Source organism: Temnothorax nylanderi, unplaced genomic scaffold (assembly GCF_030848795.1).
Source record: "Temnothorax nylanderi isolate EJ_2023f unplaced genomic scaffold, tnyl_v1.0 TNYL_tig0408_pilon, whole genome shotgun sequence".
Lineage (NCBI taxonomy): Eukaryota > Metazoa > Arthropoda > Insecta > Hymenoptera > Formicidae > Temnothorax > Temnothorax nylanderi.
In genome coordinates, this window is record NW_027249470.1 from 36,676 (window position 1) to 52,139 (window position 15,464).

General features: G+C 43.3%; 2 protein-coding genes across 2 annotated transcripts; both read right to left on the bottom strand.

The window, feature by feature from the left end:
• Positions 1-4,273: 4,273 nt before the first annotated feature.
• LOC139782393 (uncharacterized) lies at positions 4,274-6,895 on the bottom strand. Its single transcript, XM_071721415.1, has one exon. It carries the CDS (start codon positions 6,893-6,895, stop codon positions 4,274-4,276), a length of 2,622 nt encoding a protein of 873 aa, XP_071577516.1.
• Positions 6,896-8,182: 1,287 nt separating this feature from the next.
• Positions 8,183-8,746, bottom strand: LOC139782394 (uncharacterized). The gene has a single exon (XM_071721416.1). The coding sequence runs from the start codon at positions 8,744-8,746 to the stop codon at positions 8,183-8,185; it is 564 nt and encodes a 187-aa protein (XP_071577517.1).
• Between the last annotated feature and the right edge of the window lie 6,718 nt (positions 8,747-15,464).

Sequence of the window (15,464 nt, forward strand, 5' to 3'; positions counted from 1 at the left end):
TAAAAAATCATCTCATTTGGTTAACTTAAGTACATTTCTGGTTACACTGGTCGACAAAATATGAACTTTTTCTTCATTTTGACATTGAATAAGTAAGTGAAGGCAAGACAGGTAGTCTTTCGAGCCAGTGAAGTCAAGAGAGACAGACTGTCCAGCCAGTGAAGGCAGGAGAGACAGATTGTCCGGCCAGTGAAGGCAAGAGAGGCAGACTGTCCAGCCAGTGAAGGCAGGAGAGACAGATTGTCCGGCCAGTGAAGGCAAGAGAGGCAGACTGTCCAGCCAGTGAAGGCAGGAGAGACAGATTGTCCTGCCAGTGAAGGCAAGAGAGACAGACTGTCCAGCCAGTGAAGGCAGGAGAGACAGATTGTCCGGCCAGTGAAGGCAAGAGAGGCAGACTGTCCAGCCAGTGAAGGCAGGAGAGACAGATTGTCCTGCCAGTGAAGGCAAGAGAGACATACTGTCCAGCCAGTGAAGGCAGGAGAGACAGATTGTCCGGCCAGTGAAGGCAAGAGAGACATATTGTCCGGCCAGTGAAGGCAAGAGAGGCAGACTGTCCAGCCAGTGAAGGCAGGAGAGACAGATTGTCCACAAAATTTAACAAAGTTTGTGAGTTTTATTTCACAAGATAATCATTTTTCAGCATTTTACTTATAAACTGGCCGCTATGTTGGTTTCAACATATTGAAATTAAACATTCTTGTTGATGAGCAGCAATTAAAAAATACCGTAACACTCAAATTAATAATAATTAGAACGAGTCTGTATGATTTGAATATCGACGTCATTATTTTTTAGCATTTTTCGAATATACAGCCGTCATATTGGGTTTTGTCATATTCAAATACGACGTCCCAATTGTTAATTTATGATCAACATCTCAAAATGTATCATGATATAAATTTTCATGGAAATTGAACGCAGTTTGTAATTTTTAAAGAACGAAATAGTTATTTTTTAGCATTTCACGGATAATTTGGCCGCCATATTGGTTTTGGACAAACTAAAAATTCATTTTTTTCATGGATTCAATGCTAACTACTAAATAAACCCATTAACACACCGTTTTATAACTTCCAAGTAACGATTTCATCAGTCGTACCTCGTTACCCGCAGACTTCGGCCACCATATTGGGGGCCGCCATGTTGATTTTTCAAAAGGCCACAGCTCAAATAAAACTACATATGTGTAGCTATAAAATGAGCCCCGAATGAATTTTTTAGGTGACCCCAATTTTTGGACAGGGGGGGTGTCTGATTTCACGGAGAATGCCCCATATACATATATATATATATATATATATATATATATATATACATATATATATATATATATATATGGGGCATTCTTTCTCAAAATAGCCACCCCTCTGCACATTTTATTTTTGAAGATAAAATGCTTTGCGAGATCTCAAAATTTCCGTCAAAAACTCAATTTTTGGATGCCGTATGGCGATTTTCATTTACATTTAAGGGTGGGGCAGTATGACCAAAATATCGCTCAAACCACCCTAAAAAATAGGAAAGTATGCAAATAACATCTAAAATCTTAGCAGTTTCTATCAAATTCGATGCAACTTTGAAACAAAATGGTTTATGACATCCAATTAAATAGTTTTCAGACGTTACCCCCCATTATAATCAAAATCAACCCTTCAAAACCACCCCTGAATCATCATTTCGACAAATTGACAATTATTCTAAAACAAATAGAGTAAAAAAATTTTAATAGAGTTCACGAGCCGTGAAATTCTTTCAGAATATATTTCAATCAAATTCACCTCCATAAAGATCATAACCAATCAATAAAAATCATCCCCTACACATCATTTAGACAACTGGGCAATTATTCACAGGCAATTAAATATAAAACTTTTTTATTAAGTCTACAGGCCATAGAATTCTATCAGAATGTATTTTGATCAAATTCACACCCATGATGATCAAAATCAGCCCTTAAAAATCATCCCCTAAAAATCATATCAACAACTTTGGAATTCTTTTTAGAATTCTATGGCCTGTAGACTTAATAAAAAAGTTTTATATTTAATTGCCTGTGAATAATTGCCCAGTTGTCTAAATGATGTGTAGGGGATGATTTTTATTGATTGGTTATGATCCTTATGGAGGTGAATTTGATTGAAATATATTCTGAAAGAATTTCACGGCCCGTGAACTCTATTTAAATTTTTTTACTCTATTTGTTTTAGAATAATTGTCAATTTGTCGAAATGATGATTCAGGGGTGGTTTTGAAGGGTTGATTTTGATTATAATGGGGGGTAACGTCTGAAAACTATTTAATTGGATGTCATAAACCATTTTGTTTCAAAGTTGCATCGAATTTGATAGAAACTGCTAAGATTTTAGATGTTATTTGCATACTTTCCTATTTTTTAGGGTGGTTTGAGCGATATTTTGGTCATACTGCCCCACCCTTGAATGTAAATGAAAATCGCCATACGGCATCCAAAAATTGAGTTGTCGACGGAAATTTTGAGATCTCGCAAAGCATTTTATCTTCAAAAATAAAATGTGCAGAGGGGTGGCTATTTTGAGAGAAAGAATGCCCCATATAGGGTGTTCCATTTTAATCAATTACCTCCAAGAACCCCAAAGATGATATAATTTAAGAGATCCATAGGTACGCTTTAGATGACCAATTTCCTAAATCATGCATTTTGCAGAGCATGTTACAGAAAAGCTTATAACAAATTTACTTTGTTATTACTAAAAGGTTTAACATGTAACAGGTGCCTAAAATATCAAGCTACAATTTTCAACTTTGATTTGTGTTCAAAATAGTATCGAATGCGAAATATAATAAAGAATAGCTTAAATAGCTTAATTTAGTGGTACGAATTTGGCAATTTTATATAAATAAACTCTATATAATGCAACTCTATATAAATAATAGAAAAAAATATACAAATATAAACAATATATATACTGTTAAAATATTGTTGCGCTCCGCGCGTCGCTCTATCACACACTCACACTCTCGCGCTCGCACTCCCGACGCTCGCGGAAATAAAGGAGACACACTGCGGATGTGTAGGAAAACAATCACAATGTTTATTAAGAACACGATACAAGAGAGCGCGGACACACGTCCGATCGGTCCAGCAGCTCAAGAACAAATCCGTCAGCTGTTCCGTTAAATCAATAAATCAATAAATCAATAAATAGCTCGTTGCTAAGGACATTCGCATCTTGACGGAAGACTGTTCGTTGCACGCTTCAGCTCGGAACTCGAGCATACCGGGCAGCACGCACGCAACAATATTTTTTAATTTTAATTATAATTTTCTTGAGGACAAAGTATTATCATTTTTGTCAATCAATTTTATTATTTTTACCATTTATATTAACATTACATTTTATTATTTTATGTATCATTTTTTTTTAATGTTATCTATATCTCAATAAAATTTTACAAAACGTTTACAATAAATAAATTTATTTAATTTTATAATAAATATTTATTTTATTATAAAATAATGACTGATTTTATCATTATATATTATACTAGTTGGTTACCCGGGCTTTGCCCCGGAGGACATATGTAATAAGACACGCAAATAGTCTCTCTCTCTCTCTCTCTCTCTTAGACAAATTAGAAAAACCGGTTTCCAGAAAATCGGTAACAAAAAACTATACACATAATGGCACTCCTCGGAAAATTCTACCCCTATTTCATATACTTTTGGTAAAAATTCGGTCCAAAAAATTTGGTAAAGATCGGTAACAAAAAATTATACACCCAAAAAGATTGGTAACAAAAAATTATACACTTTATAACACTCCCCTGAAAATTCTACCCCTGTTTTTGATCTATCTACTAATTCTTTGAGATTCGGTCACGTCCTTAGATATCATTGGAAATGAACAATATAATGAAGAAATTTGAATCTAGTTAATTAATAAAACACGCAAATAGGTGTTAGCGTATATTTACATTTTACGCCAATAGATTTCCACGTTACCCTTGAGGTACTATTTTGAATGCGTTTTTTTTAAGTGGTTTCCCCAGTAGGCCTATTCCACTATAAATAAAATTAGCTTAATACCCGTACTTTGCTCCGGTATTTGATTATTTTAAATATATTTTGACTCCAATAAACTTTCCTTTGATTGCAATAAACAATTTAAATTTAGCACAATTACCTAACGTCAAGCAAAAACCCTATAATTATTCAAAGTCATGGTTACATAAATTTTAATTTTAAATAATAGGCAAAACTCGTTTGTAATTATTCCAGTACGACTTTTTTTTCCTACTTAAGGACCTCTTTGTAGACCACATTGGTGGTTTTCCCCTCAGGTGCTAGGATCACCAGGCTGCTAGGTGAGCTCACCCTTGAGCAGGCCACGTAGAACTGCCCATGTGAGAAACAGTCCTTACTTAAATCAATCCCTGCTACTTTCAACGACTGCCCCTGGGACTTGTTGATGGTCATCGCAAAACAGACCTTGATGGGAAACTGCAGCCTCTTAAACTCGAAAGGGTACTCTGATGGTATGAGTGGTATGCGTGGTATAAACACTGTATCTCCCCGAGCACAGCCGGTGAACACTGTGGCCTCGATGACATTCCTATGGAGGGCCTTTACTCGCAGCCTAGTTCCATTGCAAAGTTTGGGCGGATTGAGGTTTCGCAACAACATCACTGGAGCCCCCACTTTAAGTAGAAGCTTGTGAGCTGGTAAGCCAGGAGGGTTCAGGGTGTTGAGGAACTCCACGGGGTAGTTGACTGCGTCATCTGTTTGTACCACCGAGTCTACAGACCTGTACTTCATTTCTACCCCGTCAAATGAGTTAAGTAGAGTGTCATTAATAACGCCAGCTTTGTCGTTCTTAGGGGTCAGAATGGCACGCTCGCACAGCCAGTCCATAGATTTCTGTTTGATATCGGCGATATCAGGATATATCTTGTCAATAAGATTAGCTAGGTTTGTCACTACTAAGCCTAGACCTTCAGGAATAATCACCTTTCCCTCAGACTCGGGATACTTTCCATCCCCTATTTTAAGTAAGAGTTTGGAGAATTGCCCCGCGGAGACATCGCCTCTCAAGTATACCCTCATATTCTTTCTGAGAGAGAGTTTCCAAATAAGGGGCCATAAATGTGATGCCTTGATACATGCTTTAACCTCGTCAGCTCGAGTTCCCCTTGGCACTACTGGCAGAGTCTGTCGGAAGTCTCCAGCCAGCAGCACGGTGACTCCCCCCATCACTCCATCGTTGCCCCTAATATCTTTTAGGGTTGTGCTCAGTGCCTCAAAACCCCCTTTATGTGCCATAATACTCTCATCCCAAACAATGAGCTTACAGTCCTGCAACACTTGGGCCATGTTGCTTTGTTTTGAAATATTGCACAGGTGTGTTTCTGCATGGTTAAGATTGAGGGGCAGCTTAAAAGCGGCGTGAGCGGTCTTACCTCCCTCCAACAGCGTAGCAGCAATGCCAGAGGATGCAACAGCCAAGGCGATGCCACGATCACTTCTTACTTTTGCCAGGAGTAAGTTGATCAGGAAGGTTTTTCCAGTACCACTAGGAGCATCCAGAAAAAAGACCTGACCAGCACTTGACTCAATGCTGCTAAGGACCTGCCGATAAACAGCGAACTGCTCATCTGTCAGTAAACCCTCGTTATTCGACACCACTTGTGCCAAGGTGTTTACATCGTAGTTGGTCTCTCTCAGATAATCTCGATTTTTCAAGACTTCTCCTGACCTTTTTGGCTGAGACAGGCCGTATTGGTGCAACTCTTGTCCTCCCAAAGCCAACACTGCGTCCTCAATCAGCACCAAACATCTGTTATACACCTCGTCCATCACCTGCTGCGCACTGCCTTGCAACTCTCTCTCCACCTGTCGTGTAATGTCTTCTGAGAGGCTGTCTTTGTACTTTTCCCAAAGACTCAGAGGTTCGGTAAGTTGACAAAATACCAACATCACTGTAAAGAGCTCCCGCAGCTTGAAGGGAGAATCACACAAGGCAACTTCTTCCAAGGTATTGTCCCAGTGTTTGTCATCTTCCAGCAAACCTAATGCCTTGCATGCAGACTGGAATGTAGAACAGAGGACACCATTTGCAATCTTCTGATCTAAAAAGGACGTTGGACCTCGAATCTCATGCAGCAGCAAGCGAAGATAATAACACTCGGTGTTATTTGGATGGATGGTATACACTCTTCCCAGCGCATGGTCCTTCTTTATTCCTGGCCAACCGTCGACATCCATCCCCCGCTTTCTTCTCTCAAACTTGTTATTTTTAAACACAAAATAAGAAGGAACCTCACAGTACAAGAGGGTTTTTGCAAAATCGTCGGTTTTGCACAGCTCGAAGAAAGCCAAGAGTGTTGTCTGAGGTGGGTTGCTAAGCCTCTCAACCAAGTTCTTGGAATTGAAGTAGACACGCTGACCATTCTCGAGGTGAACAGCGAGATGGAAGACAGTAGGGTACCTCTCATGAATAGGGAACGCCAAGATTCTCCAAATTGCCTCTGAACTGCTGATGTATCGCACACTCTCGTACAACTTCACCTCATCCCTCTCACTCTCTAATGCAAAAGTCGCTTGGTCACTGCCCTTATTCACGTACTTGCAAATGTACTTGATGGACTTGACTGAATTGCATAATTCCACATTAACATGAGCATTGAAAATACGTAACAGAACAGGGTTATAGGGCACCACCCAGCGGTTATCCAGCTCTATTTCATTGATTTTTACGGTAAAGCCACCATCAGCTTGAGACCTCCTCCGATACTGCGGGTATCCATCGTTTCCTGTCTGAGTGTCCTTGAGAAGTAGCCGGGGGTACCTCTTGCTGCAATTGCCTCCTTTCAAGCAGGGCGAATTATGATTTAAGCTCCCGCAGGGACCATGAATCATGTTGGCCTTGACAATATTATTGTTTGAGATCACGAGTGCATCGTAGCGTGCATCGGTCTCGTCAAATGAAAGGGCACAATGCGCGTGCCTTCTCTGTATTATAAGTTCATCGTTTCAATAAAAATCCTAGTCCGAATATGTAAGTTCTGAATACTTTGCATTATAACGTGGGCTTCTCTAAAGGCATTTCGCAATCGATACCTTTCAAGACGTTTCCAAAACGCTGTTTTCATGTCCTTGCGCGATGGAGAAACCCACGCTATAAACAGTCACCGGTGTGACAAACAACAACATTGCTAACGGCCGGTTAGCAATGTTTCGTCTCGCGTCGACGCGATGCGGTGACGTAGGCAGCCGATTGCCAATCAGGTGCGACTCAATGCGTGTCATAGCCCTTTGCCGCCAATCACAAGGGAAAATCGGAGGTCACCGACAACGCTTCGAAACAATTGGTTATTGCGAGAAGAAGCTCCCGTATAAAAGAGCTTGCTTCGTCGCGCACCGGGCTCTTTGTCGAAAGTCCATCGCACAGAATCTCCGCTCGCTAAACCGCTTAACTACGCTAGCTAACACCGCTGTATACACCGCTTTGAGTTCGCTCTTCGCTATCGCGCTTCGCGAACACGCTTTCACCACCGCTGCATGCCGTACTAACATCTGTGCGCGCGTTTACGGCTTCTTGCTTCGCTAAAAGTAAAAGAACGCTGTATCCATTGTATATATTGAGACTTTATTGTAATATACTTATTTTATTGGACTCATACGCATTTGACTTGTGTGAACCGCTTTCCTCGTGGTCGTCTTCCTCGCGCCATCAATCGCGTACCCGCGCACTCTCGCACAATTATGAAGATGAGAGTCTTGCACGGGATCAGGTATTTCGGCACAGATGACTTTGTCGATCATATCAGGGAAGATGCGCTGCTCTAGCCACAGCAAGATGTGGATATGAGGCAGACCTCGCTTTTGCCACTCCACAGAATACATGAAGCACCACACTTTTCCAAACAGATTGCCCTTGTTTAAGAGAGCCATCATTTTCTTCACCTTGAGATGAAATACCCTAGCTATAATGTCGTGACGATCGTGAGATTTTTGCCCAGACAACAGTACATCTGTGATATCCTTCCACTTAGGGTTACAAGTAAAAGTGATGAACAGATCAGGACGACCGTGGTAGCGGACGTATGTCATAGCGTCTTGAGTTCGCTCATGCATATAGCATGGTCCTCCAGTGAAGGATGACGTAAGCACCACCATTTGACCCAACTGAGCAACATCAGCATCCTACTTTCCCACGGCGTCTCTCAGGTGAATGTAGCTGTCTGCCCTCAGCTGCGCCTGGTTGTTCCTAATATAGTTCAACCTTTCAGTCTCTATTTTGGCGTACATGTCAACCAAAAATTGACTAAAAAGAGAACGGAAGTACACCAAGTGGTTGACTTCCCCTTGCCTGACCATGATACGGTACGAGTAAAAGCTCGCTGCGGAAACTGTATTCTTGAGGGGCAACTTGGTCTGAGGGTCGCGCTGAGGCAGGGTAATAGAGTACCCATCTTCACCACGGCAGAACAAAAGCGGGTACTGCAGGGCGTCGTATGATCGGTGAATCTCGCTGATGCGTCGCAGTGTGTTGTCGTGGCTCTGCAACACAATATCTCGCTGCTCGAATTGCTGTCCAACAATCACCAGAGCTACCTCATTTGCTGTTGGTGCATTGAAGCGTCCTCCATGAGCATCAGCGGGCTTTCTATCTGCATGAATAATGACTTCGAACTTTTTGCAAGTTGGAGGTACCTTTTCTAGAGTGGTTTTCAGGTCTTTTATATAGCTGTTGACCTCATGTAGCATCCTCGGCAATTCTTTGACTAATTCCTGTTTGACATTGCAGCCGACGGCTGCAATCGTGCCGACTCACAGTGCGGCCGAAGCCCGCATTGTGCGGCCAAAAGTCGAAAAGTTAAGGGAACGATCTTCAATTTCATATTAGGGGGTTTTTGGGGTCGCTGATTACGAATCCGTTATCAGAATTAAAAAATTCAAAATGGCGGATCCAATATGGCGTCGTGTTATACGAAAAAACTTGTCAAAAATAAAAAAAATTTAGCAATTGGTCTAAAACTTATTGTTTTGTGGTTATTAGGGTCTGTGATTACGAATTTATCAAAAATGAAAAAATTCAAAATGGCGGAATGCAATATGCCGATACAAAATTTTTTATTAAAATTAAACATAGTAATATACAAATTAAGAGTTTTGAACTGTAATGTAATATGCATAAATAAACTTATTATATAAGATACACTTAAATTCTACGTTTACAAAATATTCCCTACGCGTAGCTACGTAAAAAAATTTATGGCTCTGAAAAAAATTATATTACAAGAAATTGCAGTCTCGTAAAGCCACCTTGAGTCGAAGTACTGAAACCTAAAAAACAAATAGCACTGTTATATGATAGTTATAGAATATGAAATATGTTAATACATCATATAAAATTTGTAACTTAAAAAAATTAAACAACAAATCTCTCTCTTTCTCTCTTTATCTCTTCTTTTTGCTTTCTGTATTATATTATACATGTATATTTCTGTCTTTTTTTTCGATGCTCCTTTTTTTCTTTCTTTTTCTCTTAATTTTTTTATTTGTATGCTTTATTTCTTTTATTTATTATTATAACTCTTGAAACGAATATCCTACTTCATTTTTGAAAAAAATTCATAAAAATTCAATAGGCAGATATAGGCAGCTGAATTTTGTTTTATTCAGTAGATAATACTTTTATGTATAACCTCCAAAAAATTTTAAAACAGCATTTTACGGCAATCTATTACTTTTTTATCTAACAATTCAAATTTTCTATTTCTAACAATTTTCTATTTAACAATTAATTCCCAGAAATTTTTTCACATATTTTACTAACCTTCAGATGTTGATTCCATTTTGTTCCGCTTGATTTTCTTTACTTCAAAAACTTTCACACGTTTGTAACGAAAGCGTCCACCGTCCGCTCTGTATCTACAATAGTGTAGCGCTCGACGAAGGCCACATTCCGACTGAGATTGAGGAGAGGATTTAGGGAAAGGGACGTTACTGTGAACGGTTTTCGTTTCTTAGGGGATCCCTTTAGCCAACCCAATGATGAAAAAACCCTAACTAGAAACTTTTTTTTTCGACTTTTGGCCGCACTGTGCGACTCCCGCGATGCGGAAGCAGGGGCCAACCATCGTGGAGGACCGAGTGCTCACGCAGCCGCTGGTCACACCGAGGAGAAGGACGGGGAAGAAGCCCGTTACCCAGGGACCGGAGGTAACGACCGGCAAGCCCGGCCTCATCGATCTGCGGCAGCAAAGATATATATACGCGGCGATTCAAGACGCCACACGGGTGTCAAGCGACATGTTAAATAAAAACAGTTAAATATTAATTGCGTGCGTGTATACAGATAACAATTTATTTTCCTATCGATCCTATGCGATGTTAGTTTGGTTAACCGGATCCAGATAATAGAAATTTAGTTTAAAGTTTTCTTTTCTGTTTTGATTCGACGCGAGTAAAGATTACAAAAAATTAAAGATTAAGTTTAACAAACAAGAAAAGTTTTGGGTTTTTGTTTCGTTGTTATTTTGCCGAAAGGGCCTAAAGATTTATTTAGTTTCACGGATAAAAGTTCCGGGCGATTGATAAGCCGAACCAAGGTAAAATAGAGGAATCGAAGGTTATATAAAGTCAAAGTAAGATTCACAACGTTCAGTTGCAAGTATAACCCAGCCCTGAGGGCGAACGAGCGAAAAGTGCGTACCGCGAAGTAGGGTTAAAAGCGTGCCGACAATGCGAGGCAGGATATAAACGTAATGGTGCGTTGGACAGTCACGAGCAAAAGGCGGTAATAAAATCGTTGGCGTGGAAAGAAAAAATGAGATTCTGCGCACGCGTCCCTTTTCCTATCCCCAGTGGAAGAATTAACGGGGCGAGCAATTGCGAAATTTGCGACGAGCGCGCGCGCGAAACGACCACCATCCGAGATGGACGTACCAAGGGATGTGGTCAGCGAGATAAGCCAACCACCGGGTCGATCGGAGAGTTAACCAAGAGAAACGTTAAGGGCACTGCGGACAACGGAATTCCAACGACGGTTGGCAGGCCGGACGCGTGGGACCCATAAAGGGGTGACCATGCGACATGGTACGCGATTTGGGCGAACGACATACTCGGCCGGCAAACCATTGACGCGAGCGCGTTGCGGCGGTCAAAGACAAGGCGACAATACCGACAAATCGCGAGCCGCACGCACAGGTGCCGAAATGGAGGTACCACCGGACGTGGTCAGGGAATTCGGCCAATTAGTGATCCGATCGGCGGACCAAGGGCGCGAACGGGTCGAGGGCAGCGAGATCAACTAAGAATGACCAAAGGTCAACAAGCCGGACGCGCGAAATCCGAAAGGCAGGTGCCACGGAGGGGCGGTCAGCGATTTCGGCTAGCCAGCGGTCCGATCGGTGGGGCAGCGACGCAGGCGAGTTCCGGGCATCGAGATTAGGGTTGAATGACCAGTGGTCAATGAGCCGGATACGTAGATTACGAGATCGCGATCCACGGGCGATGCGCGAAAAGGGGAGCTCCGCGTATGCGTATGCGTATGCGACAGCGCGGACCGGAAGTCATGGGTCACCCAGAGATGCGGAACGCGTCACGTAAAAATGTTTCGGGCGTTATTATTAAGAATAATTCATGTGAACGCAGAGTCCCCTTTCCAACAGTAGCAAACGATAAGATAATAGTATAGGATTAATTATATATTGTGGGAAAGGGAACGCTGCGTAAAGGTGTCAAGGAATAATTGGAAAGGTATGCGCAAACAAGTATGTAGAAAGTTGTTTACTTGTACGTGAATAACAAGTCGAATGGTACAATGGGCCTTTTGTTCGCCGCAACATCTGGCACGGCGAACAATAGCGGTGGAACGCGGAAGCGATGAACGCCACACGCGGGCGCGTGGCTATCACGCGGCAGGCGGTGGTAGATGGGCGTGTCCGCGCGAGAGTGGGGCACCGGCTCGATAGTCGGGAGCCGGAGCGAGGACGACCGGTCGAGGAATTCTTCGTCGGACTCCGAACAGTACGGTCGATTCATCTTGCGATAGAGACTTGTACTCGGCGTAGAACATCCCGCGGTAGACGCGTAAAATCATAAGACCCTCGAGTACGGAAACTTTGTATTATCTGGAGATAGAGTAAAATAAACAATATTTTGCCAATTTAACTAAGAAATACAGTCATTCAAATTCACTCGTGTGCGGTCAACTTACCTCATCGACCTACCTACCTACCTGATCCCGATACTCACCGGTTGGCGATCCTACGTCCGTTCGGGGAGATCCTAAGGCGGTCCAGCAGCGGTCCCGAGAGACAGTCAGCGGTGCACAGCTGCAGTCCGGAGGGGTTCCGAGAGGCTTGGTCCAGCGACGATCCGAGATCCAGCGGCAACGAGACGACCTGCAACAGAAAGAGGAAAGAGGAATCAGCGGGGCGTCGAAAGGTCGGGAAAATTTACGTATTACACATAATCCTTTCTCGGTTTCTCGGTAAAAATCGAGTGGCGACCGTGTCGGTGAACATCAAATTCATATTACGGGGGGGAGTCACTCCTCCGTACGGTTACAACATCAGGAAAATTGTTGCATCTCAAGCGCACTTCCTTTTCGTCCTCACCCAAGAAATAAATTTGTAGGAATTGGGCTTCCTGTTCAGGTGCTGGCAGCAGGCTTCCTACCAAATGATATACCTGCCCCTGAACTTTAAAGGTCGGTATGAAGCCGTCTTGTAGAACCTGCTTGGCTCCGAATGATGTCATGTTGAAGCAGCCATTGTACTTCCGAACACGGTTCATAAAGTGGACGTGCTCGGGGTGGCTGCCCATTACCAAACTGTAGAGAGGCTCGGGCAGAGATTCAAAGGGTAAAAGCTGCACCTTTCCAGCGTTGCAACACATGCCGGGAGCCTCCTCCTTCCACTTGAGGGCATTGCAGTACTTGCACTTCTGGCTCATGGTACCCAGAGCTATAGTGCTGTCTGCCTCATAAGCCACATCAGGATCATATGCCATGCCTGAATGAGCTTTGACCTTCCACGGAAGTGCTCGCCTTTCTAATCGTTTTCCAGAATTGCTTTGTTCATATCGAAACTCTGTCGCTCTGTGTACCTCGGGGTTATTTTGTTGGTACTTGGCCACCGCTGCTCTGTGCACCTCGGGGTTGTTTTGTTGGTACTTGACTACTGCTGCTCTGTGCATCTCGAGGTTATTTTGTTGGTACCTGGCCACCGCTGCTCTGTGCACCTCGGGGTTATTTTGTGAGTACCTGGCCACCGCTGCTCTGTTCACCTCGGGGTTATTTTGTGAGTACCTGGCCACCGCTGCTCTGTTCACCTCGGGGTTATTTTGTGAGTACCTGGCTGTTCGGGCGCGCACTGAATTGCTGCCGAACGAACTACCGGATCCGTCCAGAGAAGACGCGAGATATCACGTGCGGCTCCGCTTTGTTTTTCTCATGGAGGTCACCCCTCGGCGACCGATATTGCTGACGAGCACGACTGACGAAACCAGCAACGGACAAAATTGTCGATCCGTTATATCCCGCGAAATGAATGTACAGCGGTGTTAATTTCACAAACTTTCCTTTATTATTAACTGTCCGGAATTGAGTTGAGAAAGGCCGAGACACTTGGTGCGGAGGCACCAGTTATCCTGCCCACGGATAGCGCGAAATCGTCTCTATTCAACGCTTCGGTTGCGAATTGCGCTGATTTTCTCGGTTCGATGGGAATTGTACGCACGGCGCGAGACACCGAAGACGCGTTCGCGTAGAGATGCGCTTCCAGCGCGAGAGAACGGAACGGCTTAGCGCACAGAGATCGAACCGTTGAAACTCGGACTTGACTTCGCTCGACTCGCTTGTAATCGTTTATGTGTACAGTTGCGAGGTGTCCGGACGACTGTTTCGTCGGTGTCTTTTCGGAGACGGTTTTCTGGCGGGGATTAACGCTGTACAACGCTCTAATTGGCGATTGTCGAATACGGGCGCGTATCATTGGTTCCGGGCCTCTCGGCGTTTCTCAACTAATGTATATTATTGTTACAACCACGTTTACTTCGCGTGATGAACAAGAATCGTTTCCCAAGGAACTTATATAAATACATGTACCGGAAAGTACAAATTTAACGCTAAGTCGTTGGAATCCCCAACACTGGCCACTGCTGCTCTGTTCACCTCGGGGTTATTTTGTGAGTACCTAGCCACCGCTGCTCTGTTCACCTCGGGGTTATTTTGTGAGTACCTGGCCACCGCTGCTCTGTTCACCTCGGGGTTATTTTGTGAGTACCTGGCCACCGCTGCTCTGTTCACCTCGGGGTTATTTTGTGAGTACCTAGCCACCGCTGCTCTGTTCACCTCGGGGTTATTTTGTGAGTACCTAGCCACCGCTGCTCTGTTCACCTCGGGGTTATTCTGCGCATATTTTCTTGCCGCATCTTGAAGTTGCTTCCTCCTTTTAACGTTAGTATATCTAGTACAACGTTTTCCAAGAGCCTTTTTGCGAACAAAAAGAGGTGATGGTTGTGAGATGTTTGAGGCATGGTCAGACTGAGAGAAGAGTGGTGTGGTGGTTAATTCTTCAGGTTTACGTGGCACGTACGCATCGAAATGTCCCTTAGAAAGGTCCTGCGTAAAGCGTAGCCTCTTAACAGGGTGACCCTCAACACCGAAACTCTTATAGAGCTCACCATTGCGGTAAACCTCGAAGACAAACCCGAATAGTTGCCCAGCCGCCACCAACTCGCATAAACCACCATAAGTAAATGGTTGGGACATGTGAGCGAGATATTCAGCAGAGCTGGTGTAATTGTCCCCCTTGCTGTCGTGGGACATAAAGGAGAATTCCTCCCAATTATCCACCACATGTTTCACGATTAGCTCACGCACATCCCTAGCCATTAACTGAGTGTAATACATGAGATAGGAGAAGGACCGGAACAGGCAGGCTCCATCCCCTGTGATCGGGACAATAGTGTGAGGCACCATCTCTCCATTAACATTTAAAAACTCAAGTGCCATACCGACTTAAAAAAAGAGAAGAGACAAAGCGCACTAAAAAGTAAAACAATTCTTCCCTAAATATAAATAATAAACTGTAGTAGACGCCAGAAAAAGAGTCCTTAAAGCCGTTTTTGCGCCCTCTCCCAATTTCCATAAAAGAATTTTTTTTATTATATGATCATCAGAAATATCCAAAAAAACAATTACGTAAAAAAAAACCAAATGCATAAAGCCAAAATTAATTATTAGTCTGGGTATACCACTATCTCTCTCGTGGTGTGCCACCTTGTCGTGGTGAGAGGGCTTCTTGTATCAACGATCCACTGGGGCAGTACCTTCGGTTTTACCGAAGGGAGGGCCCGGTGGGGAGGTACAGGGTCCAAGAGCACACCGTACCCTCCTCCCGGTTCGCTGGGAGTGAAGGGTACAACGGGGTCCGGCGCTCCCGCCAGGGAATCACTCTTAAGCGTCGGTAGG